At 37.5% G+C, this 14,807-nt stretch overlaps 1 protein-coding gene across 1 annotated transcript; it reads right to left on the reverse strand.

Annotated features, from left to right (window-relative positions):
• Positions 1-1,058: 1,058 nt before the first annotated feature.
• On the reverse strand, positions 1,059-14,224 carry LOC147596758 (heterogeneous nuclear ribonucleoprotein K-like). The gene is made up of 10 exons (XM_086769439.1): positions 14,096-14,224; positions 13,410-13,523; positions 12,129-12,257; positions 10,990-11,297; positions 9,529-9,583; positions 5,745-5,795; positions 3,872-3,893; positions 3,715-3,797; positions 2,432-2,601; positions 1,059-1,650 (listed from the first exon to the last, which is right to left on the reverse strand). Exons 1-10 carry the CDS (start codon positions 14,222-14,224, stop codon positions 1,617-1,619), a joined length of 1,095 nt encoding a protein of 364 aa, XP_086625565.1. The 3' UTR covers positions 1,059-1,616.
• Between the last annotated feature and the right edge of the window lie 583 nt (positions 14,225-14,807).

Genomic DNA, 14,807 nt, shown 5'->3' on the forward strand with positions numbered 1-14,807 from the left:
AAGAGCAGTTTCAGGAACACCTGAGGAACCTGAAGGTGCACAAGTTCCTGGGGCCCAATGAGATGCATCCATGGGTCCTGAGGGAACTGCAGATGAAATTGCCAAGCTGCCAGCCACGGTTTTTTAAAAGTCACACAAGTCTGATGCTGACACGATCCTGCACAACATCCTTCTCTAAACTGGAGAGACATGGCTTTGATGGTGGATAAGGAATTGGCTGGATGGCTACACTCGGAGAGTGGTGGTCAACAGCTCCATATCCAAGTGGAGACTGGTGACGAGTAGCGTTCCTCAGGGGTCAGTATTGGGACTAGTGCTGTTCAACATCTTTGTCAGCTACATGGACAGTGGGATAGAGTGCACCCTCAGCATGTTCACCCATGACAACAACCTCTGAGGTGGGGTTGATACGCTGGAGGGAAGGGATGCCATCCAGAGGGACCTTGACAGGCTGGAGAGGTGGGCCTGTGCCAACCTGATGAAGTTCAACCAGGCCAAGTGCAAGCTCCTGCACATGGGTCAGGGCAATCCCAGGTACAAATCGAGGCTGGGCAGAGAATGGCTTCAGAGTAGCCCTGAGGAGAAGGACTTGGGAGTGCTGGTGGATGAGAAGCTCAACATGAGCTGACACTGTGCTCTTGCAGCCCAGAAGGCCAACTGCATCAAGAGGAGCATGGCCAGAAGGTCAAGGGAGGTGATTCTCCCCCTCTACTCTGCCCTGGTGAGACCCCACCTGGAGTACTGTGTCCAGTTCTGGAGCCCCCAACACAAGAAGGACATGGACCAGTTGGAGAAGGTCCAGAGGAGGGCCACGAAGATGATAAAAGGGCTGGAGCACCTCTCTTATGAGGACAGGCTGAGAGAGTTGGGGCTGTTCAGCCTGGAGAAGAGGAGGCTCCAGGGAGACCTTATAGCGGTCTTCCAGTACCTCAAGGGGGCCTACAAGAAAGATGGGGAGAGACTCTTCAGTAGGGCCTATTGTGATAGGACAAGGGGTAATGGTTTTAAAATAGAGGTAGATTTATATTAGAAAAAAATTTTTTACAATGAGGGTGGTGAAACACTGGAACAGGTTTATTTAAATTCATTTAAAAATCATAAAATATATCTTAAGAAAGAAAGAGCATTTCATTTTGCACATTGCTCTCAAAGGATGCCAGGGACATGTAGATGACCAGTCTTCTCTCTAAAAACAAAAAACAAAAAAACAAAAAAAAAAATTACAGTGTACATAAAACAAGGTGTTCACAATAGTTTTAGAAAAACCATTACACTTTACCACCAACAATGAACAAAAATAACATCCACTGTCTGCTGCTGTTTCAAAATTTCAGTGTTAGTCTTGTGCGGCCTTTCCCTCCTCCAAATACTTGTAATGAACTAATACATTACATCTAGTGAACAGCAGATTCCACTACACCTCAAATGCAGAACACCTATGAAGCAGAGGAATGTTGGCTTTTTAAACAGAAGCAGATATTTAAAAAAAAAAAAAAAAAAAAAAAACACAAAACCAAAAAACAAAAACGTGCAGGACTCCTTCAGTTCTTCACTAGTCTTAGAAAAACTTTCCAGAATACTGCTTCACACTATAAAAAAGAAAAAATAATCTTGCATTAGAATCCTTCAACATCTGCATACTGCTTCACACTATAAAAGAAAAAGAAAAAAGCATGTATTAGAATGATTGACCATACATCTTGCATCAATATTCACAATGGCATTCTTAAACTACAAATTTCCAATACATTTAAAAGTAAATAATTTTAAAAGATTAATGGCTAATAATATAGGCATATAATTATTTTAAGCATATTTAAATATTAGTGATCTAAAGCCAAACATTAAACATTAACAAAGGCTACGATAGCCAACATGTTATTAAAGCAAATCTAAGCAAACTAAGTCTGAAACTTAATATTTGGCAGAGGAGAAAGTAATGCCAGCAAGGTGTGAAATGCTGCTTAACAGCACCAATTGATTTCAACTTGTCCTGTAGAGGCATGGTCTGTGCCATATGGCAGACTGTGATTTGTTGTCAGTTAAGTTATCTAAAAACAACAAAATCACTAGTCTTCCACACAGAACTAGACCAACGTCCACTGAAATCCTCTATATTTTCTACAGGTTCTATGTAATTTATTACAAGTAGGCTTTTTGCAGCAATTTTCACCAGAGAAATGAGAGGACTGCTTGGTTAAGGTGTGTTCCATCAAGATTAGTTTTGAGGGAATCTTCATTTTAGTTAGAACAAAAAAAAAAAAGATAATCAAGACAGAACTACCACTTGAGAAGTTAGGTTCAATAGTTACTTAAATCCTGCCTTCTAACCTTCTAAATACTATATTGCAGAGAAGAGGAGCTTTAGAATGTAGTAATAGGAAAGTCAGTTTAAAGTTGACAGTAAGGACAGTATTAAGTTTCAACTTACCTGTTCTGCAGTAAATACTGAGCATTTTGTATCTGGTCCTGTGTTCCTGTAATAGTTATTATTCGATCTTCTGAGCCTTCTAGTGGCTCATCAATTTTGATTGAAGCTCCTGACTCATGACGTATTTGTTTGATTCTCTGTCCTCCCTTTCCAATAATAGATCCCGCCAACTAGGGAAGAAAATAAAGCATTCATTTCTGTTTTACCACAGAACAGGATCAGCAGAAAAGGTTCAAATACCAAAATATTCCACCAAATTAAGTTTCACCTGATTTATTCAAATAGAGAAGGTAATAAAGGATTAGTAGTGATTATGAACAGATTAACAGCAATAGCATTTAAAGGTAATGCATCTAATCACTACTACATGAAAATAAGCATAGTGATTAAGAAAGATACATCACCAATTGCCCTATTAATACATTACCATCATCCAGATCTGCAGTTGCTGGGGAGCCCTGGTTGCAGCGAGGATTTGGAGAGCCTGTCCCAGCAATTGGGAGGTCCTACGCAGTGCGTCCACTTGTAGGTGAGGTCTCCAAAGTCGCTGCAAGAGGGTCCAGCCTTTTATAGTGCTAAATAAACAACTTTCATTATTCTAAAAATGCAGAACCATCTGGTTTCAGTTACCCCGTTGGCCCCCCTCTAGAGCTTGACCAGAGCTCAAAAGAGGAAACAAGGGAGTTGCTGTGATGTAACGCTTCTCTCTTGCATATCTTCTGTTTTGTCATACACAAGGCCAAAGAGTTGTTATCCATTCTTATGATGTACTTTCTCACACTTTGTGTATACTGAAAAAGTTACAATTAAAACACAATCCTGCTGAACATAGCAATGAAATATGGATCAGACCCGGTCACTTCAATTTCTTGATATAACTTCCTCTACAAAAAGACAGTACTGTTCAAGTAGCTTTCATCCATTTAGTTTAAAGCTTATTCTTTCACAGCCTCAAAACATCCTCTGTAACATTTATTATATAAACAGATGTGGGATAAAGCTGGAAGAACCAGATGCTTGTTTGTAAAAACAAGTTATGCAGACCATCTCTATTACTGAATGCTAACAATTAAAAAAATAGTTCAGTGCATCTCTAAAGTGAAGACAAAACAAACATCCTTAAGAGTAAACTTTTGGTGATTTAGAAACACTTGCTTTGTATTAAAAGTACTTGTCAAGCATCACAAATACTTTTGGATTTACTTACAGTCTGAGAAAAGGCTGTGACTTGTTATTTATTTATTTATTTAAACGCAAGTGGAAAGCAAGTCAGCTTCACTTACATCTTTGGGAATCGTTACTTGTGTTGTGATGATGGGTCCACCAAGATCTCCATATGAACCACGGCCCCCTGTGTAAGAATAGTCTGATTTAAATGTATGCATCAAGCCTCTTGCTGACTAAATGAAGTGCATGTCAGAGTCATCTATAAAAACTTACCATATCCAGAGCCACCCTCAAACTATAAGAAAAAGAGAAAGAAAACCCTTAAATAGCAAATAGCCATGATTCGTTAACACGTTTTCATCTCAAGTATCATACTGTTAACTTTGAGTCTATTTTATGCAAAAATCCTAACCCACAACCTTAATTTAAGTGTCATTAAAGGCAAACTGGGGAAGAGGGCAGACCAGGAACAAAGGGTGGTGGAAATATCTCATGAGAACCTCTTAGATTGCTCTGTTAAAACCTCTAAGAATAAGTCATCAAGATCCAGCCATTCCAGTTTAACAAGTAACCTTATTAATTCAGCTGGTAAACAGCTCTTGGTGCTGATCTACTCCTGACCCTTGGACTAAACTAACATTCAAATCAAAAGATCAGAGTTCAGCCTTATTACTACTACCTATACAGTTCAGGAGGAATTGAAGTCTCAGTTTGGGACAAGACATTTACCTGGTAACTGTTAACCCTCCTACTCCATCTATATCTTGAGGAAAAACCAAGTCAACTCTAGTAACAACTTTTTAATTGGTCTCTCAGTTCAGACTATGCTACAATCCTTTGTGTCCCTTCTAAGATAATCATGATCTTAATTACTGCTGTTCTGCTAAAACTACCATATACCAAATCCAAATAACTGCAATGCAGCACTCCAGACTGCTTTTATTTTCAGGATTTGTAGACTGGTACTTGATATCAAGTACTTAATTTGATCTAATGCCTTTTAAATGCAAACACCCATTTTAATATCTTCCTGTAGAAGCAGAGATTATATATGCACACTTCTCTAGAATTCAACTTATATCACTGAACTACACAAATACAGGAATTTGTGTGAGTTATTTGTTTGCAGAAGTTATAATGCAACAACTTTTTCAACAAAACTATTTACCTGCTAGCTTTTTGGAACCACATCAAAATGGAAACTATTCAGAAAAAAAAAATAATTCAGCTGATCATCTGTTTCTAAGCAACCTGTGTTGTATAATCATGTTGCTTAGCAATACAGATGATAATACAACATAATTGAATTTTTAGTGAATTGCAAAATACAAAAGAATTAAGAACACTGCTTAGAACTTAATTTGGAGGCTGATCAGAGATGCATTTCTGCTGATATTTTGCACAGGGAATCCCTTTTTCAGGCTAACTGGTTTTAATGAGCAATCCTTTTCTTGACCCTTTCTGCTGCTTCTCCTCTCCAGACTACAAAACAGCAAATGAATTTGACAGCAGATGAGTAATTATAACTGCAGTGTTTATGTAAGCTAGGAACTAACATGTAATATTTGGCAGCACTGTGCCATCTAGACAGCATAAACACTGACACTCTTTCCTTCCTAAACCTCCTAAGAGTAAGAAGTTTGATAAACACAAACCAAATGGAATACTTTCAAATATATGGATAGGCAATACATAATAGTTTATTCCACAACTATAAGTAAAGAATTATTTTTAAATATTCCTTGTTTGAAACAGGAGAAAGTTAACATGATGAAGTTAACATAAAACATATTCCTAAATAGATGCACCTACATGGTGTTGAAAAGCAAGAGTTACAGTGAAAGTTACAATTTAGAATACTAAAATAGGATACAAAAGAGGCAATACAACAGAAAAGCTTCTCTTTTTTTGGCTGTGCTGCTACATATTTCCATTGTGGAACATTAAGTGCCTGTATAGGAGTCGCTGTTCAGGACATAAATTGCCAATAACCCAAGTTAGGACAGCTTTAGGGCTTTTTCAATAGGTGCAAGCTGCCACTGACTACGTTCAATCTCAAGAAATTGCAGTTATCACTTAACCAATTCAAATAATCTTCTCAGAAAATCAATTATTAAACCAGTCAAATAAGAATGAGCACACTCACCAATTCTGGTGGCTGCATGTCATCACAGGCATCCACATGACACTGCATCATCTTCCAGGCACAACATAATAGGAGGAATAGAGGAAATGAATCCAAATTAAGTCCATGTCATGGAGGCTTATAGGTAACTTGACAAGCAACTGCATACATACCAATACAAAGAAACATTTTTCCACACTACTTTACTACAAAGACTCAAAAAGTACATGATATAGACCATTTACAAGATTCACTCCCTTTTACTTTCACTGCAAGGGAACTGTAACTGGTCACACATCTTTCTTCCTTGTTTCTGTGGTGTAAACATATTTTCTTCTTACAAAGAACATCAGAAAGCTAAGGGAAGAGCAAAGCTCAAACAGTTTGTGTGCGTTTGGTTGGTTTTTTAAACACGTTTGAGTACTAAAACTGCACTGTATACTAAAAGATGTTACACTCAGATATCAAAACCTTCTATTTCTCTCATGCATTAAAAAAATGCAGAAAAGGCATTTAATAAAACAAGTAACTGACATAGATATATCTATGTCAACAGCAGGTCAAGTAGGAAGGACATGGCTTCTCATATTTTATTAATTCATTTCCGTATACATCATATAGCCAATAACTAAACTAACAGTCTACTACTGCCTAATTATACCGGAAATCCAATTATATATATATATTTTTTTTAATGTGATATAGAGCATTTCTTTCCTTCAGAATTCTACAACAAACATGGAGGGGGGGTGGGGGAAATCAACAAAATTATAAAATTATAATTTGTAGAATCCACTTTAAATTACTATTAAGGCAAAGGCCTTTGCTGGGTTAAAACGTGCAACACAACATGAATAGCACATTAAAATATAAATGCTCATTTAAAAACAGTTCTTAAAATACTAGGTGCAGGATAACTTAATATATATTAACAATTTTCTTCTCTGCAGACTCATTTGTGCTAGCTACTACTGGTAACCAATGGAAATGAAACAAACCAAATGAAACATTGACTGGATAAGACAAAGCGCATAGCATTAATACGAATTTATTGATGTTTACATCTAATGAAAGAATATGCATGCAATCCCAATTGATGACAAATTCCTTATTGTAACTTTCCCTTATTTTTAAGAGATTGGCCCAGAAGAGTGGGCCAAGAGTATTTATACAGATAAATAAGATGTGTCAAACATCTTTCCTTCACTGATTTTATGTGCTCCTTAATGCCAAATCTCTTAAACATGAGTACTTATAATATTTTTTAGCGTATGTAACTTTATTGAAGTGCTTATACAGGCATCTGTATATACACATATGTACATGTATATATAACGTTAAGAAATATCAAGAAGTAGGAATGATTTGAATGAGCAAAACCAGATTAGACATCTGAACATACTCTCTACTTTTAAACAGACATTCTGATTTAGTTCTCAGTTAACTCCACTTTGAAAATACTTTGAAAGCATTAGGAACTAATCATTAAAAAAAAAAAAAAAAGGTATTAAATGGCTTTATATGCATTTCACCTTGTTTCCCATCCCTCCCTCCAGTATGTTTTTTTACATTTGTATATCTAAAGCACCCATGGGGATGGGAGTGTTAAAGAAATAGTGGAAATGCATTCATGTTTTCTCAGCTATCAAAATAGCCATTATGGTCCATAGGCATTTGATTTTGAGTAGTTACAGCCTAAAATATATACCTCTGTAATAAGAGAAACAATGCATATATGTCTTTCAGTAAAGTGCCTCAGAATAGAGATTTTATATAAATGTATATTAAAAAATCCAAATTATTTTTCTCCCATCTTAGAATTTACAAGGCTGTCAGTATTGTTGCATCTCAGAAATTTCAAGTTTCACCATCTTACAAGTCTTGAACTACTGAATTTGTCCACCTTTAGCAGCAAAGAGAACTGACAGAAAATGATGATTTCTGTAGATTCAACATCTCCAAGGTGTTGGTCTGAAAAGAAAAATCTATTCACACCTTTTAATGCATTTATGTAAAATGGTACTACTGCTCTCTGAAAGTAGCCTTTCCCATGCATTACTTCATAAACCACAATGACGTTGGTTTACTCCAGTTCAAATGTTTTGCTAGAGAATGGTTTCTATATGAAATGCATAGTAGCTCAAGAAAACCTTATATTTCTGGCATGACACTTCCAGCTTCAGCCTTGCAATCCATAGAAAGACTTCTCATCTGCTTATACAATTAAGAATATTGGGATTATGGCTAGCTAAAACTAGAAATTTAATACAATCTGCGTCAGAAAGCAGTGCTCATTGTAAGCAGGCTATGAAACTCAGGCATAAAGCAGCCAAAGCCATGAACAACTTCACTGTGAAGAGGAAATAAAATTGCTTTTCAGAACATAGAAAATGAGCAGAGATTACTCCCACTTATTTGCAGAAACTCATGTCAAGAAAGTCAAGGTCAACCTGATCAAAGTCAGACTAAACAGAGTTCAAACCGATTTTCTATTTTAAATGGAATGGAACAGAACTAGAACACACTATTGCCCAAGCTGAAGATTGCACTCAACCAGATACCCAAGGAAGGGCAGGCTGCTCTTTTTATATACCCTGACACTGGTTTTACAAGCTGCAAATATGAAACCACAAAAACTGAGCTTTGAAAACATAATATGAACAAGGGATCTTAGTCTAGTTTCTTAAGATTCAGAGTAGCATAGACAACTTGGTGGTTTTGGTGTTGGGTTTTTTGGGGGGTTTGGTTTTGGTAATTTTAAGTGCAAGTCTTTCCTTTCAATATTTCTGCTAGGCTTCTGGTGCCCCAATTTTGACATTCTTGTAATACGTACTCCCAGTATGTATTACTGGACATAATTGCCTCTTCCTCCCAGAAGGCCGTAATGTGTAAATCTCATTTAGGTTAGCCCATTTCATAGCTCCTCTCCACTTTCTCTTCCACTAATTTAAGAGAAGAAAAAAAAAAAAAAAAAATTAAAAAAAAAAAACCAAACAAAAAACCACCCCAAAACTGTCATCTAACCTGTCATCTTAAGGAATGTGCCAAACAGAACCAGAGAGGGGGGAAGAAGAAAAGACTGGCACCACAGAGATTTTCCTCCCAGATTATCAGGAAATCACATTTCAGAGCACAACATGGAAGAGTATCTTTAAAGTCTTTTTTAATTCTCCCTATACCCCAACATGGTTGAATGTACCTAATTTCATTTAAAATTCAACTTATCAGTGGCTCTGGCTCCAAAACATTTGGAATTACAGTAATTTTTTTGTAGACATAGAAATCAGCATAAAGACAAGAACTGATTTGAAAAAGTAATCATCTGCCAGACCAACTAGAACTCTTTAGAGATATTATTCATGCTCTCTTAAATTCTGCTAACATATGTTGGAAAACACTGTTCTGACATGCTTTCTTGATCTGAAAAGCCTCCCAATTCTTATTTCTATCATTCTGATTTAAAAGTAAAAGTCTACAAGAAGGTCCGTGTAATAAAACCTGCAGGGACTGTGCTCTACCAACTTTCTACTCTGGTTTTGATGGCAGGTAGGGAAAACAACCAACCAAACAAAACACACCCCACAAACCAAAACCACACAGCAGATCACATCTCAAATACCCTTTATACCCCAATACAATTGTCTTCTTTGTGGGACCATTTATACAGTCAAAATTTTTTTGTGATATCAAAGTTTATCAGAAGCACACATGCCCCCACACTTAAATGTATGTATTCAAGAATAGTTTCCTCAGATATTCAAAGTGCTAATTGTATTTACTAAACAATATGAATTTTAACTCCTACCATTCCATCATAACGGTCTCCAGGTCTACCCCTTCGGTCATAAGACATAAGATCTCTAAAATGGGAAAAAACAGCAGCACATGACTCACGTTATAAACTAGTTAATATACTCTAATTCAAATTTTCATGACTTACAAACAACTATGAATTTCTTAATGCTTTCACAAATGTCTGAATTACATAAAGTTATGGAACTACTGACTATAGTTCTGATAGATTGCTACACTGAAGAGATAATTAAATTCAAATACTTTTCAAAATTATCTGGTGCAATTGTAATAGTTTAGCCCCACTCAGTACCAGACTACGCAGTCTCTCTCTCACTCCCCCCACCCTCCAAGGGAATAGGGAGAGATAATATAAGGAAAAAAAGGCACAAGGTTTGAGATGAGGACAGGAAGAGATTAAGGTTACCGTTACAGGCAAAACGGACTCGACCTGGAGAAAACTATTTGTTTTTTATTAAAAACTAAGCAGGATAATGAGAAAGGGAACAAGATAACCTCCCCCCACCCCTCCCTCTTCCTGGGCTTAACATTATCTCTACCCTCCCTGAGCAGCATAGGGGGGAAAAGGGAATGGGGGTTATGGTCAATTCATCACTTGTTGCTTTACGCTGCTGCTTCCTCCTCGGGGGAGGAACTCCTCACATTCCTCCCCTGCTCCATTGTGGGGTCCCTCCCACGGGCCACAGTCCTTGATGAACTGCTCCAACATGGGTCACTTTTCCATGGGGTGCAGTCCCTCCAGAACAGCTGCCCCAGCGTGGGCCCTCCACAGGCTGCAGGTGGATCCCTGCTCCTCCACGGGCTGCAGGGGGACAACCTGCTTCACCATGGTCTTCACCACAGGCTGCAGGGGAATCTTGGCCAGGAGCAGCATTACTCCTCCCCCTCCTTGTGAACTGACCTTGGCGTCTGCAGTCATTCCTCTCACAAGAGATTCTTCATAACAGGCAGGTAGACAGCTCTCAGGTTCCCTTCACATCTCCTCTCCACTTCTTGTAGCCGGGCTGGGCCAAGTCAGGCCCAGACGGCTGCCCGGCAGGAGACCAGAGGGTGAGGGCTGCAAGGCCCACAAGGCTCGCGCCTCCCCCTCTCTGCCCCCACTTCCATTTCAGCTTCTTCATGTCTTTTGTTTGTTTTCCCTCTTCTTAAATACATTATCACAGAGGCATTATCAGGGAACATTCTGCTACCAATTGGCTCGGCCCTGGCCAGCAGCAGGTCTGCCCTAGGCCCGGCCGAGTCCACTGGACAAAGGGGAAACAACAACTAGCAGCTTCTTCAGAAGCTGCCACTGTAGCCCCCATCACTAAATAAAACCAGGAGAGCAATGCACACTCAATCCTGCATAATCACTACCAATGTGGAATGCGAAACAAGTCCTGGAAACATGAGCGCAATTTAGCAAATTTTCTCAACTTCATTTTTTGTACAATGCATTTATGCAACAGCTTACCCGCCACGAGGAGGTGGTGGAGGAGGAAGAGGAAGATTACGAGCTCTGCTGCCACCTCTGCCACCACGACCTGGCGGAGGTGGTGGAGGTCCTCTGCGAGGGCTCATATCATCATAATCTCTTCTTGATGGAGGCATAGGTCGTCCACCACGACCCGGAGGCATTCGATCAAAACCTCCTCTTCCACGCATTGGAAAGCCTACTGGACGTCCCCTTCTATCATCAAACATCATTGTGAAGCCACCATAGTCATATGTTTCATCATAGAAATTGGGATCATAAGGCTGGGCCCGTCCTTTAATTGGAGACTAAGACACATACAGAAAAACAAAACCACCACCACGCCCTCCAGTTAGCACTGACTATTACAATTGTTATATTTCATTAAGTTATAATATATTACTATATTTTACAGGGAGAAAAACTCTTCAGCAGGGTCTGTTGTGATAGGACAAGGGGTAATGATTTTAAAATAGAGGGAGGTAGATTCGGACTGGACATCAGGAAAACATTTTTTTACAATGAGGGTGGTGGAACACTGGCACAGGTTGCCCAGAGAGGTGGTGGATACCCCATCCCTGGACACATTCAAGGCCAGGTTGGATGGGGCTCTGAGCAACCTGATCTAGTCAAAGATGTTCCTGCTCCTTGCAGAGAGGGGTTGGACTAGATGACCCTTAAAGGTCCCTTCCAACCCAAACTATTCTATGAATCTATATTAAATGTATCAATATGAATTTATACATTCTGAATATGTTCTTGATTTCACAATACTGATAAGAAATGCAGGGATGGTGATATGCTTCCTGAGAACTTAACAATGATAGAGAAACTGCTGTTACTGATGGGTGGCACGTACATTTGTCTCACTTCCTCTCCAATTTAAAATTTCTTATTTTTCTGATATGTAAAGCATGACTAACAGTCCATTGGTACCAAAAATTTCTTCCCTCTCCCATAAGGTACACCTCAATTCTAGAAAACAGGAATAATTTCAAAGAGTGCCAACAGTCCAACACTTATTTTGTTACTGGAGAAGTAAGAGGCACTGAATTCTAATTAAAAATAGAATTTTCCATCCAAATTATCTCAACTTTCATGAATACCAATTAAAGAACAATAAGTTTAAGACACATTACCTCAGAGATAAGATCCAAGATAATCTTGATGCATTCCACAACTCTATCAGGTTTTCCACCAATAAGCACCACTCTATCAGTGGAATGAGGACAACACTCTTGAAAGAGCTTAATGGTGGTCTGAGTGTTCTGTTGAAGAGAATGAAAAAAAAAAAAAAAAAACAAAACCAAAAAACCACCACCACACAAAAATCTTCAAATAGAAGTATTTTAAACAATTTTATAAACTTATTGAAAGCAAAATGGTTAAGACACACAGTAAAACATTTTTAAAGAAACAATCAAACTAGACCATTAAATTTCCAGTCATTTTAAGTGAATGCTTGCTTCTGAGTTCTTACAACAAGTTTAATGTGAAAGGATATAATATTTTTAAGACTTGCAATTACATCAGTTTGTATGAAATGCTAGTGAAGAGGAGAAAAGTTCAATTTTTAAAATCTTTCAATTATGGCTCATCTACATGTAGATGCAAGACAACAATGTTGCCAGGATTACATCTAGTCATCTTGCCTTCCTCAGTCCACACAACTAGTAGCTTATGCTTAAATTGACCAGGAATTGCCTTTGACACAATGCCAGGAAAAGACAGAAAAAACCACTAGATTCAGAGACCACTAGCTTTTTAGAACAAAAGCTCATTCCTTCACAAGAAATCATCCTTCACAAAGGAAACAGTGGTCTTCAAGGAAGCGGAACTTAAAAAAAATCCTAACCCACCCAAAGTAAACCAAACCAAAACAAACAAACAAGACACCCAACAAAAAAAAAAAAAAAAAAAAAAAAAAAAAAAAAAGACGACCCAAAAATCACCAGGCAAGTAAAAAAAATTCCACCAAAACTCCCACCCCACACCTTTTTATAGTAATATTCCAACATGTATTAAATTATCATTGTTACAGTTTATGGAGATGCATCCACACTAAACCATATTCCATGTCCAACACCACCAATATAGTCTATTCAGCAGTTCATTCCAGAAGGAGTTATGAATAGCATTTTAATTTTTAAAAGTATCCTTTAATTAAAAAGATTACTGCTAATATGCTTAAAAGCATTATAGTAAGTCCTAGTCTCTATCACCAACAGTCACTTTATTCCTGACTTTTTGCTATAAAGTTGTAATAAGTAACTCTGATCTCAAAACACAGAAGTAATTTATGAAATATATTCTGAAAGAATTATTGCACAGATGATGCTTACACTCACTGTTTATGAACACAAAAAAACTGATTTGTTTACAGAATAAAAGCAGAATCTGAAAAGAACAGGAAACAGTACCTCTCTGAGTTCTTTGATTTTAGCACCCTTGACACCAATAATTCCTCCTGCTAGACTTTGGTGAATTAGAAGTCTCAATTCACAGTCAAAGTCACTACCTTTGTAGTGTTGATACTGTAAGAGGCATACAAGGAAAGAATAAAATATTAGTCAGGGAAAAAATAACTGAAAAATCAAAATATTAATTCTGGGTTTTTGTTAAGGTTTTTCTCCAAACACCATGGCATGATTTAATTTGCTGCTGAACTGTAATGTTGTATTTGCTATGATAGAATCACAGCTGTTTAAGTACTTTGCCTCAACATGAGGTGATATCAAGTTAGTTTTCCTTATTAATTTCTTTTATTATTATTGTATTAAAGTTTAAGATATCAAAAAGTGCAACACACTTGCTTACAAAGCCAAGACAGAATGGAAATTACAATACAGCTACTTCAAATTGTGGACTAAACAAGTCAGGAGACAGGTGTTTTGAATGGGAGGAGGCTGCTCCAAATATTAATTTTCTAGGAAGAGATTGTCTCTGTCATCTACCAAAAAACCAACACATAGTTTGAGAGCTACAGGCCTTCTTTCAAAAAAGGCTAGTTTTTATTTTCTAATTTAAAATAGCACACAATCATCTAGATCTTGTTTTAAAATCTAAATGTATAGCTCTGAAGAAGAAACAAACCTAAGAGATATACCTCTTCTAAAGTAGGAATAATCTTCTTCAAGATTTCTCCAATTGTCTCTGTATCTGCACTTATACTCAAGATGCTGTTAGATGCCAGCGTCAGAAAATATGGAAAAGAAGAAGTAAGTTTAGTATTCATAATCATACAAAAAATTCTAACAAGACTGACTACATAGAAGAACTTACAATTAATATTCCCCATTTAAAGTAAACCTAGTCACTGGATTTATAACACATGCATCTTTGCTTATGCCCAATATATATGCATGATGAATTTAAGACTATGTAGGCTTTGCAGAAAGAGCGAGCAAGCAAGAGCTTTTGGAAGGGCTCAGATTAAGTGGGCAAGAAATCAACGCAGAACTGAAAGCAGAAGTGAATATTCATGTTCCCTGACACCACTAGTTTAGTATACCCTCACTATTACATTGGTAAAACTGGCACACCTTCTTGTAGAAAAAGTGGGGATATGCAAGTAGTCAATATTATATCTGGAGTAAGGTTGAGAGACTAGTTACAAATTAGATTACTAATGGGCTCCGCAAAAAAGGAATATAAACACAAGAAAAAAACCCATCCAAAAACAAACAAACAAAAAAAACCCCACAAACAAACAAAAACTAACACTAATGAGAAGTGAAGGAAAGTGAACTAGAGTTAGTATTTCATCAGAAATAATTATGAACAGACAGTGTTGGAGGGGAGCAAAGTGGGCCACAGAG

Source organism: Chlamydotis macqueenii, chromosome W (assembly GCF_036417535.1).
Source record: "Chlamydotis macqueenii isolate bChlMac1 chromosome W, bChlMac1.mat, whole genome shotgun sequence".
Taxonomy (NCBI): Eukaryota; Metazoa; Chordata; class Aves; order Otidiformes; family Otididae; genus Chlamydotis; species Chlamydotis macqueenii.

Excerpts from the sequence above, each read along its gene's own strand:
- LOC147596758 (XM_086769439.1), bottom strand. The coding sequence starts at position 14,224 with ATGAATACTAAACTTACTTCTTCTTTTCCATATTTTCTGACGCTGGCA. Across the intron at positions 12,258-13,409 it reads AAATCAAAGAACTCAGAGAG|AACACTCAGACCACCATTAA; the intron begins GTACTGTTTCCT and ends TCTCTTCAACAG. Across the intron at positions 9,584-10,989 it reads CCACCACCTCCTCGTGGCGG|AGATCTTATGTCTTATGACC; the intron begins GTAAGCTGTTGC and ends TTCCCATTTTAG.